Source organism: Lytechinus variegatus, chromosome 2, assembly GCF_018143015.1.
Source record: "Lytechinus variegatus isolate NC3 chromosome 2, Lvar_3.0, whole genome shotgun sequence".
NCBI lineage: Eukaryota > Metazoa > Echinodermata > Echinoidea > Temnopleuroida > Toxopneustidae > Lytechinus > Lytechinus variegatus.
Genome location: NC_054741.1, coordinates 56,666,258 through 56,680,979, shown reverse-complemented (window position 1 = coordinate 56,680,979; position 14,722 = coordinate 56,666,258). Strand labels below are relative to the sequence as shown.

The window sequence follows — 14,722 nt, the reverse complement described above, 5'->3', positions numbered from 1 at the left end:
GGGGCGGAGTTCCCCCTGCCCCTATAGGCATGCACTTAGAAGACCCTTTCGGGGAGGGGGAGGGGACTTATCAGAAAATATTTGACAGGGAAATTATGCTTTCACAGATTGCGAAGACCCTTGTGGCTGTATTTTTTTTGATTGCCTCATATTTTAAGATAGGAAAGGTGAAGACACTTTTTCCAAAATCCCCCCCCCCCCCCCGGCGATGTTTCCAGGTCCGCCACTGCTACGGGGTAAAAGTAACAGCTGCCGCGACTGGCCTCGAAAAGGTTTGTTGAAGTTTAACGATGAATTAGTTGAACATTTACAATCATGCTTAGAAAACTTTGAAACTAGATCATCAAACTTAGGCAATAACAGAAACAAACTTTATGTCGCATTGATTAACGCTTGCTTGAGCGGCAAACAAATCTAAGTGCCTCTGAGTCACTGAAATCTATGGAAATCATTATTCCTGGGAGATATGAAATGCATCGATTATTTATCATTCGGTTACAACATATGCGGTGGCTCGGTCATTTTAAATTCCTGAGTGTAAGAAAATGATGTCCGTTGATGGTCATCCAACTTTTACGGTGATTCGTAGAGAAAGGCATTCCAATGGCAGGCTTGGCAGCAATGACAGAAGTGATGAGAAAATTACGAAATGGACAGTAAATGACACGGGGAGCATGAAAGGACTTACGTTTTATCCAGCATGAATTGTTTTATCCGACAGTTACTATGGCAACAGTGCCTTTCAGTCAATCATAATCAAGAAAAGTTGTCAGCCCTGACAACTTGTCGGACGAAAATGACTGGGGGGCTGCTGCGTACATTAAAAAACAAGTGGAATGCCTCTGGCCGTCTCACCTGCATCACGCGGTTCATATGGCAGCAGTGCTGACTTTGAAAACTACTCTAACTCGCACAAGATCTTCAATGATACATGGTTACTCTTATGTTCACTTTTCATGAATCAGATCCATAAACTTTCAAAGTTATGATGGTAATTCAACAGATACACCTAATTCGGCCAAGGTTCATTGACCTTGGTCATGTGACCTGAAATGTGCACAGGATGTTCAGTGATACTTGATTACTCTAATGTCCAAGTTTAACGAACTAGACCAACATACTTTTAAAGTTATGATGGTAATTCAACAAATACCCCCAATTCGGCCAAAGTTCATTGACCTTTGACCTTGATCATGTGACCTGAAACTTGTTATTATTATTATTATTATTTTATTTGGCATTCAAAAGACAAAGAATACAAACAGATCAAAGACAAGATCAATCAAACTTGTACATGATAGAGAAAATAAGACCTGGATGAGAGTTGGAGAGGCTGCCTGGGTATGGAAAAGGCTAACTTAATAGCCATAACCCACAGGTCTTCCTCCCCAAACCTCCCAACCCCATCCAGGTCATAACAGTAATGGTGAAAATAAAAATAAGATGAAGATATTTAGAATCGGCAAAATACAATGGTCATTCATGTGACTTTGTCACCTCAAGTCAACCCCCACAATGCCTCCCCAATCACATCATTATGTATCTACAAGCATTACAATGATAAGCATCAAACATTAAAACAATCGTAAATTTAAAATTGTAAATAATACTGAATCTACCATAAATAATGGGATATAGGACAATAAGAATTGATAAAACCATATAAGAGAGATCAAATGACATGATGTTGAGGCTGAAATAGGCCGGATTAAATTTAGTGTATAAATTATGAATAAACTTGCTCTTTAGTTGAAATTGGTCAATGGGGAAAATAATAAATTAAACATTATAGAAAGAAATATTATAAATCAGACATCTAATTATTAAAAAGACACACAAAGAATTTCACGACGAAGGAGGTTCAGAACTTTTGAGATGTTTCCAGATACAATTTCATCTTTGATATGTGAGGGCATACTTTCCCATATAATTGGAAATCTATGTATTGCAGTTTGATGCAAACGTTCGGTTCTGGCTTTCATGTGGTGGAATAGGATTGTGTGTTCACTCTGGCGTGATCGGACCGTTATATTGTCATTGACTGCCTCACATAATACAATGTTATACAGGTTTTTGATTACAAATGACATCATTAAATACTTCCTTCTGGATTCGAGAGTAAACCAAGAAAGGGTCTGTAAGCGCTGTGGGTAAGACATTTCCTGTTGCCTTTGTTTCAAGATTACTCGCGTTGCCCTTCGCTGAACTCTTTCCAGGGCTTCAATATGTTTCCTAGTGAAAACGTACCATGACGGGACCCCGTATTCTAAGATTGGCAACACAAGTGATTTGTAGAGACAGAATAATGCCTGTTGTGACACGCCATTACCTAATCTCGATATAAGACCTAGCATTCTATTTGCCCTTTTAATAACATTATCAACCTGGTCATCCCAGGTCACACTAGAATTAAGGGTGACCCGAGGTACTTGACAGAATGTACTTGTTCTATCATTGTTTCGTCAATTGTGTACTCTGTTTGCCCGACATTTTTCTTACGAGGTGCAATCCTGAGAACTTTAGTTTTTGCAGCATTAAGTTGCATTTTGTTTGATTCACACCAGTTAATTACACATGAAATGTCAGCTTGGAGTAATTGTTTATGGGACTCATTTCATATTATACGGTATAAGAGCGTGTCGTCCGCAAAGAGCACACATTGAGATTTTACTACATGAGTAATATCATTAACGAACAGATTGATCATTAACGAACAGATTGTACAGGATGTTCAGTGATACTTGATTACTATTATGTCCAAGTTTCATGAATCAGATCCAAAATTTTTTAAAGTTTTGATTGTAATTCAACAGATACCCCCAAATCGGCCAAAGTTCATTGACCCTAAATGACCTTTGACCTTGGTCATGTGACGTGAAACTCATGCAGAATTTTTTATGATACTCAACCTTATGTCCAAGTTTAATGAACTAGGTCTATATATTTTTTAAGTTATGATGACATTTCAAAAACTTAACCTCAGGTTAAGATTTTGATGTTGATTCCCCCACCATGGTCTAAGTTCATTGACCCTAAATGACCTTTGACCTTGTGTCATGAAACACTAATAGGATATTCAGTAATACTTGACTAACCTTATGACCAAGTTTCATGAACTAGGTCCATATACTTTTTAAGTTATGATGTCATTTCAAAAACTTAACCTTAGGTTAAGATTTGATGTTGACGCCGCCGCCGTCGGAAAAGCGGCGCCTAGTCTCACTCTGCTACGCAGGTGAGACAAAAACTGAGTAAAATTTTACCCAACCAGCACGCATGTTCTAATTTTACCCAATATTGGGTAAACCTTTTTTTAAGAGTGTGTACTCGTTTTCTTCATGAAAACCTTTTGCATGCATTCTTCAGATTTCGGCTAAATTTAGTTTGGTAATAGTTCAAATGGAACTCTGTACATGGCAGATTGGCAAAATAATTCACGACCGTTTATTGCAGATTATGGACGGGTTGGATTTACTAAGCATTACAAAGCGTAAGGTAAAAAATGTGCATTCCAGTTTGTCTACTGGGTGGAATTGGACATAATGAGGCTAGGATATGATGTGTTAGAATATGATAGAACTGGATATAAAAGTTAATGTTTAAACAAGTGTGAAATAAAAATTGCTATTTTTTTACTAAAATGAAAAAAAAATCAAAACATTATTTTTCTGCTACACTACCTCTAAACCTCCTTGGTCAATCCAAAAGTTGGCCTAATGACAAGGCCCTTGTCTAATGGCTATCCCTAATTATCATTTTCAATTGAGGACTAAAATGAATATTTTCAAGATTCATTTTCCGCGTCTGGTTTCCAAATCTCCATTACTTGTTCATATTCATCCCAATCTCCGTTGGCGTTAAACACAGCCTTCTTAACCCTTCTTTTAACATGTTTACCTTTCTTACATCAACTTTTTTTGGGAGGATTGCCATTTTCAACCTGTCGATCCTTGAACGTCTTTCTCATTGTCACCCCCTTCCATAGCTTCATCGGTTCCTCAGGGTGTTCCCCTCATCTCAATTTCTCCTTTCCCCTTTCTTGCTTTTATCTCTCTTCTTAGCTGTCCTCTAACTCTACATTCTCATTCTTTCCCCCTGTATCTACCACGTTAACAGTTCCTGATACTACCGGTTTGATAGTCATCTCTCCTTTCCATCCCTCTCAATTTCTCTCTCCTCGAATTTCATCTATTGATTCATCCTATCTCTCATCACACCCTTCTTTCTTCTCTCGTATTTCTAAATAATTCCTTTAAAGTAACTTCCCAGGGCTCTCATATTTTATATCTTTTGATTACTTTCTTTCAACTGTTACAGTAGCATGAGCTCTATCAGTACATCAACATTGTCACTCTATACAAGTGTACTTGGTGTATCAAGAGTTTATACCTTTTCCCATTTAACTTTTTTTTTTAACTATAACCCCAGTTTTCAATGTTCTAAAATGTCAATACAGTGTTCTTTGGCGCTTTAAGCACCACATTCCGTGTTGTTCTGATATGTACAAATCATGTGATAAAGCAGTTGTAGATACATGTAGTGAAAATTTTTAGAAACACTTATGGGTATCATGTAGATAAAGCTTGGCATATGAATACGAAATACTGGACACATGGTCGATCACATGCAGATTTTCCCACTTGTGCAGTTTTGTTTTTATGGATTATGATGATTCTCAACGCATTTTTCTGATTTGTTTTTCTTAAAAAAAATGTTTTCAGTGCAATTCTGTGTATTACATGTTGTTCATCCTGGGTTCTGTGATTTTTTTTTTTCATTTCATGGAAAATAGGGATACTTACAATACCAGTCTCTGTTTCACTCTGCAAAATGTCATTCACAATGGAGAACAAAACCAAATGCTTTCCTTGAAGGATACATGTATTTAATTTTGATAAATGCATCCATAATAAACCAAAACCAACAAATATTGTGTCAATTCATCATAATACAAGTTACAATCAAAACATTCACTGTTGAAAATTGGCATGTTATGAATAAAATCTTGAAAGATTGAATTATAGAAACATACAAATGTATTCTAAAATTGATGAGATTTTCAGCATTATGCTTCTTTGACTTTTTTTCTTTTTATTCAAATCCGCATTTCATTGGGGGTAAACAATGTCATTATTACGGGATCAGTTGCACAAAATTTGTAATCAATTGCAGAACTCAGTACTGCCAATCAAATAAGCAGTTGCATGGACATATGTTCTATTTAATCCACTATCAACCAATCAAATGTTTGTCCAATGACTCTGGTTTTTAATGCTGATAGAGTGATTTCAGACAGTTTGGCAAGTTCTGTGCTTTAAGGGTCAATGTTTCCTTTATGGGATGAACTTAACTTGAGAAAAACATTTCTTGGGACATCAACTAACATCTATACATGGAAGAGGTTTGATACCAGGAATATTTAACTCATTGCTCAAGGTTTTCACCCCTTGTAGACTGTGTTTGAAGGACTTTGTAGCCTTTGCATGACTCTTCAGTATCTTCCTCTTCCTATCCTTCTTACAACTTGATATCCAGAAACGCTAGTTTGATGCCAAGAGTAGTTAGTATCAAGGTCTAGAGGTCTTCCGTGGTTACTCTGTTGTGGTCTTTATACCTGAAAGATTGATATTTTTTTCAAAGAACTTGCAAGAATTTGAAGGATTCTCGAACAGTCTATTCATTTCATTTCCTTCTTTGTGGAACTAGACCAAACTTGGAGGAAATACTAGTGAGGAGATCTCAACTGATATACAGGAACTTGAAAAAGATATAATTCGAGGAGCTGCTAGCATCACGGTCTAAAGAGCTATCTTGGTTACTCTTGTGGTCTTTATCCCTGGAAGCTTCATTTCAGAGAACTTGGCGAGCTTTGACAGACGTTTCAGTCTCTTCTTCTCCTTCTTAACGGAACCGGACTGCATGAAGAAAATTCATAATGTATAATTGGAGCTTACGTCAAAGTACTGTATCATTTGCTTTTTTTAATTACTTACATGCACATGTTTATATACCAACCAGTATATCATGAGCTGAAAGTGAAATATGTATGACCACTGTCAATCATCCTGATTTGAAATATTGAGGTAAATTTGGTGATCAAATGGCAGTAGAGTCTTATTATGATCTGGTTTCTGGATCGGCATAAACAATCAGAGTGATTGAAGGGTTCACTTCAGACTGAGGGTCTTGTGAGACCTTTGGTCAAGTGGCTTGCAGACAAAGAGCTGAGGTAATGAAAAGTGAAAATGGGGGGAAGTAGAGAGGGGCAGAGAGAGAGAGAAAGAGTGAGAGTGATAGAGAGATCAGATACTGAGACACAACATGCAAGGAAGAGAGATAGACAGAGAAGGGTAGATAAATAGAAAAAGAGAAAAGGCACAGACAGCAAGAGAGAGAATAACTGCAAGCCAAAATGTAAGATAAATAGCAAGAATATGCTTTTCACACTGCACTTTTTGTCCTAAATTGGTGGGGCTAAGGGGGGTCTTAGCCCCACCAATTTCCCGGGGTTAAGCTTAGCCCACTTCGTTTTCACACTACGTTTTAGCAAAGTGGGCTAGCACGGTAAATAGTACGGTACTATCTGGCCCTGCAAAAAAGCAGGGTTAGCCGGCTTATTGTGGTGCTAGCACCACAATTGCGGTGCTAAGAGATGCAGTGTGAAAACGAAACAGGGCTAAGGAAAGTGGGGCTAAGCATTAGCCAATCACAGAAGTCGAATTGCACGTTAATCACGCTCTGTTTGGTAAAACCATCAATATTCATGAGCTGAGGGATAGTCCGGGTTAAGGCATTAACCACGGTTGAGCAGATAGTATGGGGTTAAGAAAGACAGTGTGAATCGAAAAAATTAAGGATAGTATGGGGTTAAGGAAATGCAATGTGAAAAGTATATAAGAGAAGCAGAACATAGCCAGTTATGTTTCAAAGCATTAAACATGGCTGAATTTAACAGGTAATTTGCATTTGTATTATCATGAGATAGAGAAAGGCTAAAAAATAGTCATCATATAATTCATAATGTTCAACTTAGTAGGACAAAAATTACCTTCTTGTTTGAGAGTGCGTGTATATAATACAACACATATATGAGGAAGTCTTACATACCCATGCTAGCTTTGATGTGGGACCTTGGAAAATATGCTTCCAATCATTAGATCTTGGAGTTTTGACTGGCGACCGTGAATGCCTCTTCTGAAAATTGATATTATAAATCAAGAGATTCGATTTACATATTTTCCATTCTGAAATATGCACATGTGCACAAAGCAAAAATAAGAAAAAAATGCACATATGCACAAACAAGAACAAAATTAGTGGGAGCTAGGAAACTTGAAATAGAAGCCACGGTTATTTGAATGCTCCTTAGAATTAACGATCATAAGCTATTTTTAGGCATAATTAATACAAAAAACAACAATCAAGTATAAAAATTGCAAAGGACTCTTTAATCATTTCACTACAGAATTCAAATCTTAAGAAATGTATTTATGCAAACAATCCTATGTAGAATGGTCATGGTCTGGAGATTTTTGATTTGTAAGAAACAATATAAGCAGATGGTGTGAATCATCAAAACTATTGCATTTAATGTAACAACTGTTATAAAAATGATTGTTATGAATAATGACTTTATGGTTAATCAAAAATTAACTAAGGCTGGAAGTCACTAAAGCATACATGTGCCAACAATGACATTCATAAAATAAAAGAAATTCTTTAAGATGCACACATAAGTATTGTGCACTTATTGACGCTTTATCACTGCACTTTGAAAACTAAGGTGTAGGTGAAACTTCTCTTTCGTGAAAAAAAGGATGCGAATTCAGGGGAAAATTTAGAATGCATATTTAATACATGAATTAAAGAGGTTGCCTAATAATGATCATTGAAATCATTTTTTAAAGTGACATTAAAAAAATCAATACAGAGATTGACACCGAATTGTTGGATCATCTGGGTCCCGTAACACAAAGGTTAGCCATTAATCGTATGCATGGTTTTCACGATTAGTTGTACACAATATAGTCATTGCAATCAATTGTAAAAAAAAATGTTCTAAGAAGATTGCCAAGGGTAAATGTTACCGGCCCAAGGTGTAAAATACCTTTCCTGGTATCTTGAGTTGAGGGAGTTTGGTAGGCGGAGGAAATCTGGGAATCCTGTTTAGATCATCGCCGGGGAGAGGTTTGTTGAATACATCTAAACCGAGCGACATAACACTGATATCATCACCAATATCATCAAAATCATCATTGCTATCATCATATGGAAGGATGGGTGTCATCTTGTAAGGCAACTATAGGTAATAATAAATAAAATCTTTATTGAAAACAGGGCCATTTACCCACTTTTGTTGGATCGTAAATATCACACGATGATGGCAAAAGTAGGCCTAATATTTATTCATGAGGGGCAAGATTTACTTCATGAATCAGTCTTGATAACATTACATCATGGACCTATCATGAACATGATTAAAAGAGATAATAAACTAAAAATGATTCATTGGAATTTGTGTGGTAGATGAAATTTTATCATGATGGACAGAAATTTCAGAGAAAGAGTAATCCAAATAATCATGCAATTAGTAGTTGGTAGTCATCTATCAAATTCCAATATGGTATTTCACTTAATAAGATGAGATTTTTTCCAGGAATGCAATGCAATTACATTGATGATTAGTGCAGGAAAACATTCAATCAATCTCTGAAGGATGACATCCGAGAAATATTTTGACAACAGGGAAAATGATACATTTTACATCCATTCAATAGGGGAAAGAAACCAAAGTGTGAATTTATGCTTTCATATCTTTCAAATTACCAACACCTAACATAATCGGTTTAATGAATAATGTTGGGATATTTTTTTTCATAAATTCAACATGTTATGCTTTACTGTATATCCTTTACCTAGAAATACATTGTGATTGGAGTCCTAAATTTGTATTTTCTGATCATTTGGCAATCTACTCATTGAAAGAAGTTATCAATTTTTCAAAAGCATACGGAGGGGAGTAGAATATAACAAATAAAACAAATATGCAGAAATATACTAATATTGTACTATACATCACTGGTATAATGTAGGTTTCTGTATTCTGATTTGATAAATAGCCTATGACATAAACAATTATGGATACACATATCAAATCAAAGTTTACGGCATATGAAATGCAGCTACATCAGCATGTAATTAGATATATATATATATATGTATATGCCATAACTAGAAATCTAATTTGGCTGACTGGGGTCATGCTCTATATGCCATATATGTCATATATCAGACCTCAATCTTGAAAATCAGTCAAAATATAGATCTGAAACTACTTATGACAAGGAAAGGTGCCTGAAAATATCATTACATATCTTGTAGGTCAATAATTGATATTTCATGTGCAGCTTGGATAATGTCAATGACGTCATAGTACAGAATTTATATTACCATTTTGAGCTCAATAAATACAATTTTCTGTACTTTTATAATACATTCAGATTATTCATACTAGGAATACAAATCAATGTTGTGCATATTTACACAGGTGGCTACACCGGCTAGTCATGTTTAAACAAGTGGAATGCCTCTGGCCGTCTCACCTGCATCACGCGGTTCATTATAGCAGCAGTGCTGACTTTGAATACTACTCTAACTCGCACAAGATGTTCAGTGATACATGGTTACTCTTATGTCCACTTTTTATGAACTAGACCAATAAACTTACAGAGATATGATGGTTATTCAACAAAAAACCCCAACATGGCCAAAGTTCATTGACCTTACATGACCTTTGACCTTGATCATGTGACCTGAAACTCGCACAGGATGTTCAGTGATACTTGATTACTCTTATGTACAAGTTTCATGAATGAGATCCATAAACTTTCAAAGTTATGATGGTAATTCAACAGATACACCCAATTCGGCCAAAGTTCATTGACCTTTGACCTTGGTCATGTGACCTGAAACGCGCACAGGATGTTTAGAGATACTTAATTACTCTAATGTCCAAGTTTAATGAACTAGACCAATAAACTTTCAAAGTTATGATGGTAATTCAACAGATACCCCCCGATTCGGCCAAAGTTCATTGACCCTAAATGACCTTTGACCTTAATCATGAGACCTGAAACTTGCACAAAATGTTCAGTGATGCTTGATTACTATTATGTCCAAGTTTCATGAATCAGATCCATAAACTTTCAAAGTTATGATGGGAATTCAACAGATATCCCCAATTCGGCCAAAGTTCATTGACCCTAAATGACCTTTGACCTTGGTCATGTGACGTGAAACTCATGCCGGATGTTCAGTGATACTTGATTAACCTTATGTCCAAGTTTCATGAACTAGGTCCATATATTTTCTAAGTTATGATGACATTTCAAAAACTTAACCTCAGGTTAAGATTTCGATGTTGATTCCTCCAACATGGTCTTAGTTCATTGACCCTAAATGACCTTTGACCTTGGTCATGTGACATGAAACTCTAATAGGATGTTCAGTAATACTTGATTAACCTTATGGCCAAGTTTTATTAACTAGGTCCATATACTTTCTAAGTTATGACGTCATTTCAAAAACTTAACCTCAGGTTAAGATTTGATGTTGACGCCGCCGCCGCCGTCGGAAAAGCGGCGCCTATAGTCTCACTTTGCTTCGCAGGTGAGACAAAAAATGAAATGCAATTTAATTCTTTTACAATATGTCAATAAGTTCACGTGATGTTTGTTCATGAACAAATTCCTTACGCATGATGAAATATGATCAAGGCATTGCAGCGCATGTCAATCACATATGTTCTTTTCTACATGAATATGTATTCTACATAATTAATAAATATACTGTGTGCAGTGTTATTGATCACTAACGGTGCCAGTGTCATATACATGCACATGGTAAGGAAATTCCATCGAGACAGATGTACGATGTAAACAAATATTGAAGTGTACAGGATCAATCAGGGCCCTGTCTTACAAAGAGTTGCGATTGATCCAATCAATTGCAACTATGAAAAGCCAGCAAAGTCATTATATAAAATGCCCATGTTAAATTTTTTTAAATTCTAGATATGAATGTATATCCATAAAATCATATTGATTTCTTGACAATTTGGTGTGATCTCCTTTGTTTACAAAGGACATTTTGCAAATTTCCTGTAGAAAAAAATTATGATGGATTTCCATAGTTATGATTGATTGGATCAATCGTAACTCTCTGTAGGACGGGGCCCAGATATAATACCCAACCAGAGGGTGTTGTTTTTTTAACCACACCGCATAGTTTAGTTACTCTATGATCCAGGCACACAAAATCATAAAACAATGTTCTAGAGATAAAGACAATCGAATGGTTAATATTGAACTTCTGATACACAATAATTTTTCTGAATGAAATTGGTAAATTTAGACATGTCATAACCATTAAAAATGGAAAAGGACAGTTTCATAGCTTTGCAACTTTTGTGAGCACATTTTGTAAAGTTACTATTACAAAACTGCAGGTATTATAAAAAGGAAGCATCATCATATTAAAAGAAAATCATTGAACATGAAAACTCATAGTAGATGCATTAAGGTGTAGGATCAAGAAATAAACAGCACATACTCTCTTGTAAATGGCTACAAATCAATATTTGAGGCCTGAATCCACTGGCTGACAGACACAAAATATAGTCATAACGGATATGCTTTGGAGCGGCTTTCTTTGTTCTTTTTCTCAATAAGACAAAAATGCTATGCCTTGGAATGGAAAATTGAGAGTAAAAATGGGGGTCCCCTCCGCGGCACATACCCACTATGCATTATTTACTGAGTGCCCCCCCCCCCCCTGGGTGACACAGCGTATTCAAACGCATAGTCACTCTGTGACAATGCTCCAATCCAACATAGTGACTGTATTAAAATGGAGAGTTTGACTATGCATTGACAGCATTTTCCTTTCAGCAGTGGACATACAAAGTTTAATTCATTAATTTGAAATAAACATTCTGCAATTTCTGCAAGAATGCTCATAAGAAATTGGTCAAAAGAGTATAATAAAAATTTTCAAAATGGACCTTTTTGTAAGAAATGGCATTTTCTTTTGACCACAGATATACAAAGTGAGATTTTATATTCACTATTGTCTGAAATTTGGCAACTATGAACATTAAAGTAGAATTTAAGTGATTTAGGTGTTAGCCTACTATTACCGTACTTACATAATCCCTTAAATGTTTGTTGCAATTGACAGGACTATGTCATTGATTCGCAATGCATTCTAGAGAAACCTAGGGTAAATGCATACAATTATAAATGTCCCAAGTTTTGGCTGTAATGAAGGTGTTCATTCTGATTACAATACTATTTCATGCATTTAATGGCAAAAGGGAAACATTCCAGTCCCCATGCATTACAATTTCAATTCTCAGTTGATCTTACATTACGAAATAACTAATTGCAAAAGTTTACATTGAAATGTAAACATTACCAAGGGAGAGAAACTACATAAGTGAGTTGTTAGTTGATCACATTTCCTTATTTCCATTGGCTCATAGATCCTGATTTTCTGCATCTCACACAATATCAACCATGTTGTAGAGCGTAATGATTTTTTTTAGGATTACAGTATATAGGCCTATAAAATGCAATTTCAACTATGAAATAGTAGATTCTATTTGCAACATGCCTGTTACCTGTTGTGGATTGCAAGTTTCAGCCATCGCACAGAAGACAGAGAAACCACCCACTGGACTGGTCACTAAAAGCTAAAGGGTAAGATGAGACAAGGTAGATAGATACAAGTGAGGTATGGACAAATCCCCCTCCCAAAAACACACACAAAAGAAAGAAATTAAAAATAATAACAAAGTACTAAATAAATACACAATAAACAAATAGAAAAATAACAACAAAACACAAAACAAAAATACTACTACATGTCATAATAATAATAATACTTAACAATAATAAAAATATTAGTAATAATACCAATAATAATAATATCAATGATAATAATAATAGAATAAAAAAAGTGCATAAAGCAAACTAGAGATTAATCTACAAAGAGAGATAAACATATACCAGGAGAGGAATACTATGAATAAAATCATGGAAGAAATTTAAATATAAAGAAGTAATAATTGGTACGTGTATAATGAATAAAAGAGAAAAAATTAGATTGACAATATGAATGACAATCAGCAGAGAACAGAGAAAACAAAGAACACCAGCGATATAAAAATGTTTAATATGACACTGAGACTGACAATCATAACATGATTTCCATAATAAGATAAAAGAAAAAAACACATTGCTAAAGTGTTTCATTGAGCTCACTCACATGGTCTGGTTGGCTTTTAAATTCTTTGGGAGGGGTAGGCATTGCTAGTCTCGTTGTCAGCATCGTTGAAGCAACACGAGTATTGACACTCTGCCTTCTCTGTTCATCAAATGACGCTTCATGAAGGAAGACTGGGGGTGGTATGATAGGGTCTGAAGAGCAAGACTACATTTGAATGGAGAGGAGGTCGGAGTAAGTATACAAAGATGATTGTACGATTGATACAAGATTACTGTAATAGTCCATTGCTGTCTAGTCTTAAGAAGGGACCATGTCATATGAAATTCCACCATCCATAGTAATATTGAGCCAAAAGACTGGCACGAGCCTGTATGCCTCTTTTCTCAAGCATAAGAAATGGTTTATGTCACCAAGAATAATCATCTAGATGGTGATATGGCCAGACAATGTAGATTGAAATCAAATGGGCATTAGACAACCTGGAAGCCAAGTGGCAATTTCTTAGCTAAGGAATTCCAACTTAAAACAGTGTACCTACATGTATACAATACATGTAGATATGTGTCTGAATTATGTTTTAAATAATGTTGCATAACAAACTGGGTTCACAGCAGTGTTCGATCCTAGATTCTAATTTTTGAGTGGGCTTCTGAACGAACACATGGCAAACATAGAATGATTAAACAAGTGGACTTGATCAATAAGGGGATCAAAGTGGCAACCATATTAACATGCATATAGGAATTTCGTTTCTACTTACAGGAGTTGAGGTATACATGTCACACTCCATTTAGGCTTGAAATGAGCACTCTTTATTTCCTTCTCAAGTTTCAATATAAACATATATTGGAGCTGAACAGGCAATTACTTTAATTCTGAACATTATTCTCAGAAGGGCAAATTCTATCAAACAAGTTTTGGTGATAGTTTGATTATTGAGGAACAACTAACATATGTAAATAAAGGCTTTAAACATTTCTAAGGAGGCACGAGCCCGATGACACAACAATTGCTCCTGTGACATTTGCTCTGAGATTAATTTTGTCCGAGATGAAGGGCTAGGGATGCAATAGAGTCTTATGTTAGGTTTAGGGTAGGGTATATAGTGTTCAACCCAGGGTCGAAGTTGGTCATTCAAAAAGTGTGTGAAATGTAGAGCGGAGCGATTGTCGCTGGAGCAAATGTCATGGAACCTGAGCTCCTGCCCCCTTACCCCCCTCCCCCACATGTTCACATACATGTTTCTGCTCTCACACATTTGTCGATGCTAAGACAATCTCAAAAACCTTAGAGTGATCATGAGAAATTACAAACTTCAGCATTGCCATTGCTTCTTCTACATCATTATGGCCCGTATTTTGAAGTCAGGTTTAACTTAAACTCTGGTTTAAAGTTGTGATTTAGGTATGGATAGCCAACTGTTACATAAATCAAT

The 14,722-nt window shown here is 35.8% G+C and overlaps 1 protein-coding gene across 1 annotated transcript; it reads right to left on the bottom strand.

Annotated features, from left to right (window-relative positions):
- Positions 1–5,023: 5,023 nt before the first annotated feature.
- LOC121409524 lies at positions 5,024–12,791 on the bottom strand. Its single transcript, XM_041601444.1, has 4 exons — positions 12,680–12,791; positions 8,108–8,299; positions 7,108–7,194; positions 5,024–5,915 (listed from the first exon to the last, which is right to left on the bottom strand). Exons 1-4 carry the CDS (start codon positions 12,704–12,706, stop codon positions 5,799–5,801), a joined length of 423 nt encoding a protein of 140 aa, XP_041457378.1. The 5' UTR covers positions 12,707–12,791; the 3' UTR covers positions 5,024–5,798.
- Positions 12,792–14,722: the final 1,931 nt, after the last annotated feature.